At 34.0% G+C, this 16,104-nt stretch overlaps 3 protein-coding genes across 3 annotated transcripts; all 3 read left to right on the forward strand.

Moving 5' to 3' along the window:
- The first annotated feature begins 3,155 nt into the window (after positions 1–3,155).
- Positions 3,156–4,205, forward strand: LOC104723934 (uncharacterized protein At4g13230). Its single transcript, XM_010442365.3, has 3 exons — positions 3,156–3,405; positions 3,492–3,548; positions 3,787–4,205. The coding sequence occupies exons 1-3, from the start codon at positions 3,325–3,327 to the stop codon at positions 4,006–4,008; spliced, it is 360 nt and encodes a 119-aa protein (XP_010440667.1). The 5' UTR covers positions 3,156–3,324; the 3' UTR covers positions 4,009–4,205.
- Positions 4,206–7,763: 3,558 nt separating this feature from the next.
- LOC104728166 (uncharacterized) lies at positions 7,764–8,302 on the forward strand. Its single transcript, XM_010447193.2, has 2 exons — positions 7,764–7,979; positions 8,066–8,302. The coding sequence occupies exons 1-2, from the start codon at positions 7,764–7,766 to the stop codon at positions 8,300–8,302; spliced, it is 453 nt and encodes a 150-aa protein (XP_010445495.2).
- A 5,163-nt stretch (positions 8,303–13,465) lies between these two features.
- LOC147934228 (uncharacterized) lies at positions 13,466–14,775 on the forward strand. Its single transcript, XM_087472551.1, has 4 exons — positions 13,466–13,600; positions 13,694–13,877; positions 14,064–14,175; positions 14,733–14,775. Exons 1-4 carry the CDS (start codon positions 13,466–13,468, stop codon positions 14,773–14,775), a joined length of 474 nt encoding a protein of 157 aa, XP_087328677.1.
- The last annotated feature ends 1,329 nt before the right edge of the window (positions 14,776–16,104 follow it).

Consider the following 16,104-nt stretch of genomic DNA (forward strand, 5'->3'; position numbering starts at 1 on the left):
CACTGAGAAGATCCTGAAGATGATCCTTGAGGCTTCCAAGTCCAAAAAGATTACCTCGTGAATCCTTCTCAGTGGACTTAGAAAAGAAAAACTGAAACTGTTAGATCTGAAATTGAAAGTTTTGAAGACTCTTTAAATGTAGATTGTGAAAATGATACTTTACCTGAAGAAAGATGGCCGTATAATCTTCTGCTGTGAGCTCCTGAGCTCGTGAAGGATCTGACTCGATATCAGATATCTTAGCTTGTAAGTTTTTCTCATAAGTTGAGAAGATCTTCTCAGTTTTTCGATCGACATACGTACCATCTGGCCTTGTATGTGTCTGTTTGAAAACCTCACCAAGACTCACTGGTCTCCCGAGTTTCTCTTCCTAGAATGTTACAAAAACAAAAACAAGGTTAAGACATAAGTTAAAGTTACAAAAACAAGGTTAAGTCATAAGTTAAAGTTACTCACCAAGCCTTGTTTGACTTGTTGATACGATGTTGGCCCAGATAAGTGCGAGTGTGGCCCGAGACCATTACGGTCTGACATACGAGCATTGGAATAGATTCAACTCATTTGCTGTGCTTCTTCAGTATCCCACTGCGCAACCATTGTTTTCTAGAGTTCACCCGCGATCCATTTAGGTTGCACTCGACTAGTCCTAGCATCGCTTACCATGTTTTTCATCCGGCGTTGACATATCTCATAGAAAAAATGTTTCACTGTCCCTGTTATCAATGGATCCCAAGTGTGTGTTTTCTAAGGAAAAAGAAAATAGAATTAAGTTAGTGATAAACAACAATTAAAACCTATCTATGAATGATATATAACAGAAAACTATACCGCAAACTCAAGGAAGTATCTTTCTCGTCTCTCCGGAGGTACACATGACCAGTTATAGTATTCACCATCAAATTTGTTTGTAAAAACCTTTGTAATCTTCCGCACCAGTTGTGATTTGGCATCACGAGTAAACCTCAAAACATAAGAATCAAGTCAGACTTGGGAATGACAAAACAATAAACAATAGTTCATGACAAGCACATATACTTTTCTAGTTACTACTAACTGATGAGAGACTTGGGAATGGCAAAACAATAAACAATAGTTGATGACAAACACATATACTCGACAAAACACATATACTCGACAAAACACATATACTCGACAAAACACATATACTCGACAAAACAATAAACAATAGTTCATGACAAAACACATATACTCGACAAAACAATAAACAATAGTTCATGGCAAAACACAAAAGTTCATGACAAAACACATATACTCGACAAAACAATCACAAACCAATGACAAAACAATCACATAACACTCGACTATGTAACACATGTATGACAAAACAATCACATAACACTCGACTATGTTACACATGTATGACAAAACAATATTAAAACGTGTTTACATACCAAGTCGTGTTAGGCTTCGGTTCCGGAGAGAGCACGGTGGTAAATTTGTCGCGGTCCGGCACCATAAGTATGGCGTTAAGAGCCCTCAACGTGTCCGCCTGGAGATCCGGCAATACTGGATCTGGCTCCTCAAAGTTGTTACTTTGAGAAGACGGATGGCTTTGAGCGTGAGAGTTCTGAACTGGAGATCTCGCAGAATCATGCAAAGGATTCGATTGAACCGGTGGATTGTTTTGGACTTCTGGTAATGACCGAGATGGTTGGTCTTCTCGGCTTCGATTCATGGAATTCTTAAACAGGATCTGTGGCGGTAGATAGCTTCTAACCTGCGGTGCGACTGACGTCGATAGTTGGGGGGAAACGCGGACTTGTTCTTGAGGCGTCTGAGGCGTCAGATTTTGAGCCGCCGGCGTGAAGTTGTTCTGCAGCGGTAGATGATTGAATTTTCTCACCTTCGAGCCATCGGGTCTGACAGAAGCGTTGGGGACAACATTCCTCTTTCGTCCAACCTTCTTAACCGGCATCGTAGAAGATTGAGAGAATCGGCGATTGCGTCGATGAGAGATTGAGAGAAACAGCGAAGAACGGTGAGAAATCAGAAATGAGAGATTAGGGTTTGAGCCTTAGGGTTAGGTCGTTTGTTTATGGGCTGGATCGCGTAAATGGATTCCCGGGCTTGTTTAGTCCCAAAATATTTTAAACTTAGTTGCTTATTAGTCGCTGATGAGTTGATATGTGATTTTATTTTAACAAATTGGGCTTGTCTTGTAGTCCAAAACCTGGTCCAACACGTAATAAACATGTTTAAACCCAATATTCTGTAGTTAGTCACTTATTAGTCGCGAATCTGTAGCCATATTTAATTTTAGAAAAACATATAATTTAGTTTAGTTTACATATTATTTGAAATCTGCTACTTATATATATACACTACATAATATATTGATCACTTAAAAATTACAAAACATTAGTTACATATAAACTTAAAGAATGTGAATATCTAATAGTATATAAAGAATGTAAACATGGATATATATAAACTTAAAACCATTAGTTACATATAAACATTAGTTACATATAAATCAATTCACATCTGTAGTAATAGAAAACAATTAATAAGACATGTTGCACCTAAACATAAGTATAGATATGAGAATGCAAACATATGATTCTTGTATTTATAGTTAATATGTGAAGAATACCACTAAAGTAGTCGCTGTATAGTCGCCAACTTACCGACTCATAGCCTTAGTCGCTAACTCGTCGCCAAATTAGCTACTTGGATACAACTCAATTAAGTTCATCCCATTTAGTCGTATAATGGTCGTTAATCAACGACTATATTACCGACTACTCTATTTGGTCGGCAAATGACGTCTGAGTTACGACTAAATTTACGTAGTAGTAACTTGGTCACTTAGTGGTCGGCAGATAGTCGGAAAATTTAGCGACTACATATTTAGTCGCCAAGCGTAGTTGTAAATACCCTGTTTTCTTGTAGTGTCATTTTTGTAAAATATAAAAGGATATTAATTGACAAATCGTCTGTCAAAATCACTATCAATTTTCACCAAAGTTTATTAACATTACGTTCCCCATCATATTCAGTACATACACTTAGGTGCATGGAAATAATGCAAATACTTTTATTAAGCATCAAACAAGGAAAAAGAGGTGCCAAGGATTGTGTCACATTAACACAACTATAAATAGCTAACTTGAACCGGAACCATCCGATGTCCCGAGTCAAACTCCTCATGTCCCACCCAAACCGATCCATGTGTCTTCTTCACATGGCACCTCATCTCCTTATACATTTTTCAATTCCATTATATATACTTAAATCCTTTAAGCTTAAACTACTTAACAAACTCATCCCATTATTAATCAACAGAGAGAAGAGCGTTAAGAAATGACAAACTTCGCAGTTGTTGCAAGACTCATCACAAGAGCTCCAAGAGCTCGTGCTTCCATCCCGACAAGACTCGTCCATGTAATCTAGCTATTTTATTTTTCGAATTTTAATACGTGTGACTAATATTAATCATCCTTATTTTTTTTTAATATATATAATCAAAGGGGAGTACAAGGAATGAAGCCTCCGTCTGTGACAAAGCCACAGAGGCTCAGCAAAAGGTAACAGACTCCTCAAGCATTAAAAAAAAAAAAAAAAAAAAAACTTGGTCATATAAACGAACAATCGAAAAAAATTATACCACATAGTTTTTGTTTACTTTTTTTTTGAAATAACTAGCTCTATTAATAAAATATACGAAAACATGAAACCAAATTTAAAGGCATAAAAATATTAAAACCCCGTCTTGTTAAGTAGTTTACAAATTAATGTTTCATATAACCAAATTAAACCTGATAGGTGGCCAAGAAGGCAGACGAAGGAGCACAGACGATCTCAGACGCTGCTGGTAACTTGAAGGATAAGGCGAAGAACACAGCAGAGGAGGCATGGGATAAAGTGAAGGACACTACGGAGAAGATTAAAGATACGGTCACCGGAAAAACCGAAGAAACCAAGGAGTCCATTAAAGCCACTGCCAAGACCGTCGAGAGAAGCATGAACACCAAGAACCTCAAATGATAACATACTGAAATTTTTTAAAAATTCCACTATATTAAATAAGATATTATTTACCTAATGGAGTTTGTTTTGATCTGTTTACACTTTGGTTTTGTATTAAGAAAACGTATTGCTTTATTAGGTAAGAATAAATCTGGTTATGATCAATAGAAAACTCATGTGTTTACTTTAATAAGATTAATTTGATTTACTGTAAATCACACAATTCTGTTTTTTTTTTATGAATCACCGAAAAAAATAATGGTGCGTTAATGTTTTAGGTTAGTGGATACTTATAACGCCCGTATTCCGAAAAATAATGAAATATTAAAGTTTATAGCGGGAATCGGAATAAAGTTGGTTTAATAAGTTGATCGATTTATTCATTAAATCTAAAGGATGATTTAATTTATTGCTAATGTCTGATTTATTTAAACTAAACCAAAAAACTCTAATTCCTCTCTAAAAAGGATCTTCTCTACTTTTTAGTTTGCTGCTATTGTTCAGAGAGAAGGAGAATTGGTCGTTGAGGGTGGAAGAGAGGAAGAAGGAGAACTAGTTTGGCTTTAGAGTGAAGGCAAGAAAAGCAGAATTGTCAGGTTTTAGGGAAAAAGGGTTCGACTGCTCAAATCGTCCTCAAACATAACGAAAGTTAGTAGAGTTATTCCCAAGCTTTCATCGTCATTCTCCTTTATTCAGAAGTAGATTTGGATTTAAATTCGATGAGTTATGACAGATTCGTGAGACACGTTTTCTCAGACACGAGTTGGGACCATCGGGGATTGTAACTGATATCGTGGTCTCGTCTGATTTCTAATCGGTACGAGATTTTGTGATAAGGTGAATTCGTGACCATGAGCTTATCTGAGCAATTTGGTTGCATGACTTATTTATGTGATGATGTGTAGGTGTGGTGAATATGTTATTGGGTGTTCAGTTTAATGGCTGGTTTGTTATGTTTTATTTGTGTTTGTACTCTTGATTTGCTTGTGTGTATAGCTCGTAGATAGGAGGATAGCCTTACTGGATATTTCTAGTAATACTCACGCATCTCATTGTGTTTGTGGTGCAGGTAATGCATGTGTAGCGTGGAATCATGGTGATGAGGAGGAGAATGATCTAGGGTCTCGGTTGTATTACAGGTCATGTTATTTATGTTAGAACCTGGTTTAGAAGCATGTTAGGTTGATGGTTTTTATTGGTATTAATTGATATGGTATTTATATTAAATTGGAGTTGGTTTGGTTTGTCTTCCGCTGTGCATGTTGGTTTGTTGTTGGATTATTGTTTGGGTTATAATTAAAGATTATGAGTTATTTAATTATATTATTATTATTATTAAAAAAACGGATCAGGTTGTTTCAATTTGGTATCAGAGCCCTAATGGTTCTAGGGTGGTTAAGTGGATTGGTTTTAGAGTGGTTTAAGAGAATTTAATTGGTGGAATTATTTTTTTGTTGCTTAGTGCATGATGTTGTGAGTGGTTATTGTGTGATGGATGTTGTTATGAGTAGTTAGTCAATTTGAGTGAGTATGGAGTCCTAGCACACCCAAAGATCAATAGTTTATTATAGTTTGGCGGTTGACCAAAAGGTTTCAGGAACGATGATCTAGCGTTCAGAAGTGGAGTTGGCATACGATTAATGAGGTAGACCGCCACCGAGAAAGCATATGTCCAGTAGGTCTTAGGCATGGAGGTGTGACCCAACAAGGCGAAACATGTCTCGACTCGTGTTTCTGTTCTGACATGTCGTTATGCTCCGGTGTATGGGGTGCTGTTGTAAGATCGCCATTGCCATGAGCGGATAAAAACTGAAGCAGCGCAATGAACTCTTCACCGTTACCGGAGTAAAACGTACCAACTTAGCAACCAAAATGTGTTTCGATAAGGGCGGTGAAGGCAATAAATATCTCACAAATTTATGATTTTTGTTTTAATGGGTAAAACCAAGTATACCTCGTAAAGTGGTCGAAAATATTTAGATAATACTTGTAGTTGTCGATGGAGACCAAAAGAGATGTCCAAACATCAGAATAAAAAGGTTTCTTGGGGCTTTTATTGATAAGAAAATCTGAGCATGAAAACTGGTTTTGAAAAGTCTGTGAGACAAGAAGAGAAAATTGAGAAACAACAGATTTCAAAATAGGCATAGAAGGGTGGCCTAATCGATAGTGCCATGATGAAAGACTCGTCTTTGGTGTCGATGAGGCAAACATTATGGTAGGCAGATGGATTGACCACTCATACAACTCGTTCTTAGTCTTGCCTTGGAGAAACAGGACCCTCGTGTTGAGATCCTTCACTTGAAAATGTGCAGGGAAGAATTTGACAAACACTTGATTAGTGTTACACAAATGGTAAACAAAAATCAAATTTTTGTGAATATTTGGCACAAACAAAACATCTTTTAAGTGCAAAGGGCGAGATGATAAAGATATGGACATGGAACCAGTTTGCATGATGGGAAGGATGGAACCATCCACAATCATCACTTCATCACCACCAAGATCCGACTAATGTAGTGAAAGGTTGTTAATATCAGTGGTAAGGTGATGAGTAGCACTGATGTCGAAGACCCATGGATTGGTGTTGTTCGGTGTTCCGGTGACAAGATTCGCACGTGGCTGCCATGGAGCATAGGAGTCAGGGGAAATTTGTGAGTAGAGTTGTTGTTGCAGCTGAGCATAATGGTGTGCATTGTGTCCATGAACACTGCAAATCTAACAACGACTATTGTACGACAACGGCGAATGTTGGTCACGTATCAGACTAGACTGTTTCTGCCATAATTGGTTGGAGAAAACATTTGAGGTATTACCGCGTTGGATGTAGTGATTGTTTCGACCGTTGGTGTTCTTGTTGTAGCTGGCAGCGTTTGAGCCATGACAGTACCGTCGAGATAGGTGGCGATATCATAACTATCAAATGGAGCATAGATCTGGCGACTCCACATGAGGAAGTTTGTTGTTATGAGTTGAGTGACATTCAATGTGTTAACATGAACCAAATTAATGGTATTGGATACATCAATAGTATCAGCGGTAGACACATTGGAGGCCGACATGGTCAGACGAAACTGAAAAAGAGACTAAAGGAGAAAGTCAAAATAAATTTTTTTTTAAGGTTTAGGTATCGATGGCTCTGATACCATATAGAAATATATACTAGAATATTTATAATGTGTGCAAGGAACTACTTAGATCTAGATTAATTACAATTACATCCTTAATTTACATATCATTTACAACATACATCTAACAAAATTTCATTGATCTTTAGTAACCAATTAGGTTTTGCATTCAACTCCTTAAGCTTATTTTCCTTTTTGACTCTTTCTCTTGACCCCTATCATAGTTTTTTTCTTCGTGGATTTCTTTATTTTGGCTAATTTATCCATTAACTTTTCTTTAATATCTGTCTATACTTTTTTAGCATGAAAGTATCAATGCTAGATGTATCTAGAAGATGCCTACGCATTAGAATTGATTCTTTATATATGAGTCATGATGTATTCGATGCTTACGCTAAGCTACTTTGAAAAAAGAATATTTGTTTGCTTGACCTATTCGATGATTTATTCCTCTTTAGGTACAAATTACATGTCCACGTTTAGGACAAGAGTGGTAAAACCAAAGTTTTCCTATTTGATAGTTAGGCATCAAAAATCGTGGATGTTTCTGCAGCTGAAATACTAAATGGTTCATTTGAAGATGTAGTTTTTTTATAGTAAAGATACATGTTTTAACAAAATATGGAAGCTAACAAAATATCGAATATGCAGATCATGGATCCTACTCTGATCCCTGATCAGATTAAGACTGTTTGTGGGAAGACATTTCAATTTCTGATATGTATTGCTCGGGACAATCTTGCTGGTACTAATGATAGTTACAAGGTTGCTAATGTCTGGGAAGGCAATAAATTCATGGAAATTGGTAATGAAGCATCGGAAAATACAATAGACCAAATTAGTCTCACCCATTCTGAACAGGTTTTTATTTGAAATTGTATGTATAATTCTAGATATATCTATACTATTAATGCATACCTCTAATGTATATACTACTTTACGTGCAGGCATCACTAATGATTACTAATGGCACTAAGCCATATGAAACTGATCATTCTTCCAGTCCAACTCCTTCGTCGAAGCGCAAAACAGAATCGACTGACCCTAACATTGATCAATCATCTACAAGTAGGAAACAATGTTCCAATCTCTCTACTGATTTCACCGAAGATAAAGGATATTATCTTACAAAGGATTTGAATGAAGTCATTAGCTGTGAAGATGTTGATCAAGGAAAACCATAGTCCTACTCCATGTTTGGTTTCCAAATATTTGGTCAATTTTAATTTGAACAATAAAAAGCATTTTTTAAATGCTTAATTTTAAACTTTCTTGGTTATTTATTTCGTTCAGTTTTCTCTATAACCTTGCTTTGTTATCAATAAATCACTATGGTATTTTTTAAATAATGTGATTGATTTGTTCTTAACTGAATTTTAAGAAGTTAAGATTTTACTGCTTAGTTTTATTTTCTTTACTTTTGGAGATTGTTCTAAATTATTAATCTACTAATATAGACATCTTCAATATAGTAAAATCAGGATCTTATTCTACAGAGACAATGATGATGATTTAGACTTCTAAGAACTATGGTTTTCAATGGAGTATATGATGATGAAGTATACTTTAAAGTATCAGCAGTTTCATCATGTATCTATAAAAGTAAAAGATAATTTGTACTGAGTCATATTTTTATTTTAAGTAATTTTAATCGTTGAAATAATTTATGGTGCATGCGATTATTAAAAACTTTGATTCAAACAGACTGTATAATTGAATATAGTACATTATCAATATTAATTAAACAATTATGCATTATAGTTTCGATTTTATAATTTAATTACATTTTGAAATTTAACCAATGCATGGATGGATTCAAGTAAAAAATAAGCATTTTCATATTGTCAAAGTCTTTGCTTTGATTCTATAAATTTCGATCTGACATTACGAAAAAAGGCATAAATTGTAAATGTAACTTCCAATCACTTTTCATATTCCTCTTTTCTAGATATATCCAAGAAAAACATTTACTATAATCTTCCTATATAACTATTATAAAACTATTCTAACCTCTTGATGTTCATATATTTTACCATGTTTTCCCTTAGTTTATTCACATCTTTTGCATCTTTTGCTAGCCATTTTCATCATTATTGTGTAGCTTTAGGACTAATCATGCATTAGAGTTTAGTTGCATTGCATTTGCATCTTTTCATGCATAAACAGGTGATTTTGGAGCTTAAGGAGCATGGAAACAATCCTGAGGAGAAGTGAAGCAATCTTGAAGGGAAAGCAAGAGAGTTAAGGCTGAAGAACCAAGGTCCAGAGTCCAACTCGACCAAGCACTCGACCGAGTGGGTAGATGGACTCGACCGAGTGGAGTGTGCACGAGAGAAGCCAGCTCGACCATGGACTCGACCGAGCACTGGTCGAGTTGACCGAGTCGTTGACTACTTTGACTTTTTCTATTTTTAGGGCTTCCACCTCCTCACCTATATAAGGCCTTGTACCTGCAGCCACCAAAGTGTGCAACTTTTTAGATATTCCCTAAACCTAGTTTTTACTTTTTTTAGTTTTATTCCTTTTGCATTTTTATTTTTAAGATCTTGTACTTCCTTATGAAAGAAGACTAGATTCTTATATTTTGTTGGTTCTATAACTTTCAAGATATTGAGAATTTGAGTTTCATCCTTTCATCAATATTGAAGATCTTTGTTTAATCTTTCTAATAATGCAAGTTTCAATATTTTCTGGGTTTTTGACTTTGATCACCATGTATTGTTGTGAGTAGTTTCCTTAGGATCTTGAGGATGGGTTAGGATGGATTGATCTTGTGGTTTGTGTGACTTGGTCAAGCTTGATTGTTGTAGATCTCTTCTAGGGTAGATGATCTTAATGCTGATTCTATATCTGAGAGGGTAGAGTCTGATTTCAAGCTTCTTAGCATCACACCAATGTTTAGGAAGCATAGATAAGGCTAGATCTAGAGCTTACCATTAGGCTTGCTAAGAGATTAGAGGTCTTGTTTGGTTTGAGATGTATTGCTTAATGCCTGCTTGTGTAGATTCTTTACTGTGTGAGAACAAGTCTAGAATTGCATAGGTTTGATTGTTTCTTGACCATGAGAGTGGGAGAAACTTGTCTTAGATTAATATGTCTAGAGGTTAGCTCAAAGTTTGCTTGAGATTTGTTGACCAAGTTAGATAACCACAATGATTAGTTCATCCCATGAATCCATCCTCAGGACCTTCTTTGTTTATTGAAATCTTAGTCTTAATCCTGTTGCTTGCTTGTTGTTTGATTGGATTTAGCATTACTCTGTTTTTATTGCATTGCTCTGTTTCTGCGTCTAGTCTAGCTCGACCACCCACTCGACCTACACTCGGTCGAGTGCTGCTCGAGTTCATCCACAGAACTCTGTGTCTATGATTTGTGTTTGTCTTGTTTCATTCCTGTTTCATTCCAGTTGCATACATTTAGTTTTCAGTTCATTAATTATCTTGCATTAGTTCATTAGTAGTAGTCTCTGTTTCTGTTCTTGCTTTATCACTGTTTCAATCATTCAGTTTCATTTGCATCTAGTTGTTAGTTCTTGTAGTTTATTTTCTGCATTTTACATTTTCTTCCTAGGATTGTTAGTGACAAACAATCTTTACATTTGTCTTAACTTAGATTCATATGCATATCTTAATTGTTCACAAACACTCATTTAGGATTGATACCTCTTGTACTGCAATAGCATAAGGGAACCCATCCATCATTCCATTCATATCTCACCATTGCATACATCATCATTCACACCACAAAATAAACTTGTTTCAATATCATATCCGGATAGATCGTTAGATATATAGTAGGTTTTGCCTCCTTCATGATCAAATAAAAGCTATGTCTTTTCTGGATAGATAGATCGTTAGATATATGGTAGGCTCTGCCTCCTTCACGATCAAATAAAAGTTATGTATTTTATGGATAGATATATCGTTATATATGGTAGGCTTTGCCTTCTTTACGATCATATATAAAGCTATATAATATTTGGATTGATCATTTGATATGGTAGGCTTCGCCCTTCTATCACGATCTAACAAAAGGTTATGTCCTTTCCGGAAAGATCGGTTTTGCCTTCTATACGATCAAATATAAGGCTATGTCATTTCTGGACTGATTGTTATACATGTAGAGGTTTTGCCTCATTAATGATCAAATAAAAGGCTTTGTCTTTTCTGGATTGATCATTATATATGATAGGTTATGCCTAATCTATGATCAAAGAAAATTTATGTCTATTAAATTCTTGCCTAATCCATCATTCCATTCATATCTCACCATTGCATACATCATCATTCACACCACAAAATAAACTTGTTTCACCTCTCATCTTTCATCTTCTTTCTTCTATCTAGAAAATAACAAGAAAAAAGCAAAAAAATGGTTGCATACATAGAGGATTTGAATCCATCAACAGATCGGTTAAGTATTGCTTTTAAAGTATTGTGGCTGTGGATAGTCCAAATCATTATAATGCAGCCTACCTACATATGTTTGATCTTGGTTGATGAGAAGGTAAGAACCCATTTATATTTATTAAAACCTCTATGTATAAGTTTTTAAAATGAATTTTATCCATCATCTTATTAAAATTTAAATCTCAAATTTGTTTTTACTTATATTTTAGGGAAAAAGAATTGAAGCTAAACTCCGAAGTCAGCTTTACTTTGCTCAGTTCATAGACGTGTTACAAGAAAGACAATGGTTTCTTCTTTACAAGTTCCAAGTTATTGAAAATCAGCATACTTACGGGAGCTGTAACAATAATAATGAAATATTGATCAAAATCCAAACTCGCATCACTCCAATCCCTCCTAGATGTCCAAACAACTTTCTTCATCTAACAGATGCACTATCACTTGAAAATGCTACAGAGGATGAGAGAAATTGTTGTGTTGGTAAATTTACTCAAATCTTACTCTTTAACTTACAGGTTTTATAAAACAATATTTTTTTTAATAAATTTATCAACATAACTACCTTTTTGATTTTTTGTTTTTTTTCAAATAATTTCAGATTTTTGTGGAATGGTGGTAAGAGTCAAGCTACGTCGAAAACTTCTTTTTCAAGATAATGAAAATGGATTCAATGGTCTGAAAGATGTTCTTCCCTTTACTGTAATTGACATCAAGTAAGTAAATTATTTTTAAATTTCTAAAGGAAGTACTATCTCATTTTTAAATTTTTTGCCAATGAAAATAATTCATAAATATTTAGACTCAAGTTGTGAATTTGTTATTTTTTACTGTAAAGTGGCGAACAGATTGAATGTATTGTCGTGGGTGATACATGTTTGGAATTTGTTGAAAAATGGGAACAAATTGTTGCAAGTCCTTCGTATGCAATTGAACCAGTAGTGTGTTTGCTTATGTTTTGGAGAATCTCTGTCTTTGGAGGTATTAACAAATACATAACCATTTGTTTTAGATAACACAAGAGATGAAAATAAATATTTTTAACTTGAGTAGTTTTTTTTTTAGGTGTTCGTTGTCTAATGTCTCAATTAAGATGTTCTAAACTTATACTTGGTAACGAAGCAATATCGTTCATTACAGATCCCACACTATAATTTCATAAAATTTCTATACTATGACAAATTTTTAATATGGAATCATTACTATAAGAGGTTTCATCTATTATGTTGCTTTATCGTTCGCAGTCTTTGTTTTCATGATACATCAGAAGATGAAGATTATAACGGATTAGAAGAAGATGAAAGTGATTCTAATTAATCGATGTAACCTTAAGATTTGCTACCTTACTACTGTGTTCGTTAAAAACTTTCATTTCCTTCTTATTATAATAAGTTCTGCTGTTAGTTGTTGTAATCTTGAACCTTTAATTGCGGTTATATTATTAAAGCAACTTTTATCGAATCTTAAATTTCAGTTAAAATATAAATTTTTAACAAATTTATGCATTACATTTTTTTTGGTTACTTTCGACAGAGTATCTTTCATGAATGACAGATGCATGCCATTTTAAATTGAACAGCATTGACTAAAACCAATGCATGTCATTTATAAAACAATAAGATTTCGATTCCCATTGTTTTACTTTCTTGTTTTCCCTACTTAAATTTATTAAATAAATTTATGATATTCAAAGATGGTAAACGAATATAGACCCAAGATATCAGAGATTAAATCCGGTAATTAAATATTTTCCAATATTATTATTTACTCTTAATTACCAAAACGTCATAATTTTCTCTTTTTAGCATAAATCGTCGTAACGATTCGTAAACGACGTATATTGTCTATAAAAGAAAGCAATATATGACATTTCAGAAGGTACCTTCTACTCTTCCAAGGATTCTTCACGAAAAAAAAAATCAAAAACAGCAATCACACAAAATGGTCACATATGATAGAGTTAAGGATCTTCATTCATGGAGATCCGGTTCGAAGAGTCAAGTGAAGGTCTTGAGGAAATGGAGGAAGGAGTCTGAGGAAGGTTCCACATTTCATCTAATCCTTTGTGATGTCTTCGTAAGTATCTATACATGATCTCCGTCAAATCAATTATGTTTGAGATAATATACAATTTATTTGTTCACTAATTGTTATATTTTTTGGATATAGGGTGAAAAAATTGAAACAACAATTACTCCGGATCTGTTCGAAATTTTTAACAATCAAATTGCTGAAAATGATTGGAAGATTGTTTCCAATTTCTCTGTCTGTTACAATGATAGACGTCTGAAGCACACTCAAAGTGATCACAAGCTTATCTTCATCAATGACACCATCGTGGAAAATTCAAGAAGTGATTTCCAACAATCACTTCTTTGCTTTCGAAACTATTGACAGAGTTTATGATGGATATCATGTTGTAACACAACGCCCAGTAGGTAATTTTCCAACATTATATAGTCTTATTTGTACCTTCACTTCAGATAATAGCATGATATCTTAATAATAATTTAAGAACAATATTTTCGTTTTCTATTAGACATCATGGGTGAAGTGGTCAATGTCGAACCAATTATCCATGCACATGATCCAAATGTGGAGGTTCCATATGAGATTATGAGGATCTTACGGTTTTCTCTTAGAGATTTGAGGTAAGTTAACATTTTCACTAAAATCTTATGTCAGTTATATATCAAGCAATTTTTAACTTTAATATATATTGAAAGTATGTTTGATTGTTTCGTAGTGGTATGTACTGATTGTTTCGTAGTGGTATGTAGATAAACTGTGTGGCATATAATGAGACAACCACCTTTTTTAACAACAATTGGTTAGCAACAGGATGTTACCATGTTGTTGCAGTCTTGCAGTTTTGGCATGCCAAATATCCAAGTTCCGGTATTTAAATTTTACTTTATATAATTGTTATTCTACATTGTTAACAAGAGTAATATTAATTAGTATCCTAGACCAGTCGAATGTTTATACCACAAGTTCTATAGTTATTGAACTGTATTATATCTTAGGTATTAATAGGTTAAAGAATTGAACTGTACTCTACCCCGTTGGTATCAAGGATTCATTTTAATCCACCAGTTGCAGAAGTCCAAGATTTCAAGATTAGGTGAGTTGGTCATTTTCAATTATGATATACATTACAAAAAATAAAAGAATAAGTGACTAATATTATCCAACTTAAATTATGCAGGCTTGAGTACAACCAAGGTGCTGAAGATGGTGGAAGTGATTGAGAGATTGTTTTTTTTTTTAATCTTTAATACAATAAGAAAACTAAGTTTGTCCTTTTATTTATTTTTGTTAAGATTTGAATCTAAGTTATAACTGTAAGATTTTTATAAGCATAACAAGTTTTGTGCTAAAACAAATTTATTTATTTATTGTCAGTTTCATTTATATCAAACTTATTGTTTTCTGTTTTACTAGTATATGAATAACAGTCCAAAAGAAGATGATGATTTGATTTGTATCATAATCAAATCTTCACAAAATCTATCAAATGGAATGTGCATATCTATAAAAGATTTTAAAATATAATGGAAACAAATAAAAAATAGTGGAAGCCCGTCTTAAAATCATATATACGCGAAGGGACTCTTCCAATTCTCTTCTCTTCCAAAAAATCAGTAACATTCCAAACACATTTCATGTAAAAAAAAAAACCTACTTCGAATCTCTCCAAAACCAAAACAAATTTCATTAGACAAAATGGTTATCACAAGAATTGCTGATCTCAGTCCTGGAAGGACCGATAGGAGGATCATCGCTAAGGTATTGAGTACTTGGAAGACACATGAATTTTTTCGAAAAAAGGGTCATGCTCTTGGTGGATAAAGAGGTAAATCTCAAGTATCTATCTTCTTTTTATCCATTTTATAGCCAAAATGTCTGTTTGATTGCATGAAACGTGACTCTTAGATAATTTTCATTTTGGACATGCAAGGGTCACACTATTGAAGCAACTTTAATCCACGATCCGCGACTGAAAAATGTTCCAAGATATATCTATGACGGTGAATGGTATTGGATTGATAAATTTAAGGTGATCCATCTAACTCTCAGAGAGAGAAACACAACACATCCTTACCAGATCAGAATTATCGAGGAAACTGAGAAAATTATAAAAGCAGGTGAGGGGGAGGGTGACTTTTATCGCTTCAAAGACTTTTTAGACATTAAAAATGGCAGATCGTTAGACGGTTCATCTTTTGGTAAGTCCATTCACTTTACCAAATTTCTAATTTGTTTGCTCTCTTCATATTTACATATATTAATTTGAACATATATTTATTTTTATTATTGCAACATAGATGTATGTGGATGTATAATTGATGTTAAGCATAAACCTAACGATGGTAGTGCCAACGGTTATGATGAAGTACTCTTTACTCTCCTCAATGGCAGGTACTAATTTTGGTTTAAACTTTGGTCAATGTGTTGTTACATTTCCATATGTTCTTTTTGATTTTTACTGAATCATTTGGAATTATTAGATTTAGAAAGTAAGAAAATAATAACCTTAGTTATATTTTTAAATCAAAATAGGAATGACACGCTCAAGT

This window comes from Camelina sativa, chromosome 11 (genome assembly GCF_030686135.1).
Source record: "Camelina sativa cultivar CO46 ecotype springtype chromosome 11, ASM3068613v1".
Taxonomy (NCBI): Eukaryota; Viridiplantae; Streptophyta; class Magnoliopsida; order Brassicales; family Brassicaceae; genus Camelina; species Camelina sativa.

Bases quoted from the DNA above. Each gene is read 5' to 3' on its own strand.
- LOC104723934 (XM_010442365.3), top strand. From the start codon at position 3,325: ATGACAAACTTCGCAGTTGTTGCAAGACTCATCACAAGAGCTCCAAGA. The intron at 3,406-3,491 runs GTAATCTAGCTA...ATATAATCAAAG, and splicing joins TCCCGACAAGACTCGTCCAT to GGGAGTACAAGGAATGAAGC. The intron at 3,549-3,786 runs GTAACAGACTCC...TAAACCTGATAG, and splicing joins CCACAGAGGCTCAGCAAAAG to GTGGCCAAGAAGGCAGACGA.
- LOC104728166 (XM_010447193.2), top strand. From the start codon at position 7,764: ATGCAGATCATGGATCCTACTCTGATCCCTGATCAGATTAAGACTGTT. The intron at 7,980-8,065 runs GTTTTTATTTGA...CTTTACGTGCAG, and splicing joins GTCTCACCCATTCTGAACAG to GCATCACTAATGATTACTAA.
- LOC147934228 (XM_087472551.1), top strand. From the start codon at position 13,466: ATGGTCACATATGATAGAGTTAAGGATCTTCATTCATGGAGATCCGGT. The intron at 13,878-14,063 runs GTGATTTCCAAC...GTTTTCTATTAG, and splicing joins CATCGTGGAAAATTCAAGAA to ACATCATGGGTGAAGTGGTC. The intron at 14,176-14,732 runs GTAAGTTAACAT...TAAATTATGCAG, and splicing joins TTTTCTCTTAGAGATTTGAG to GCTTGAGTACAACCAAGGTG.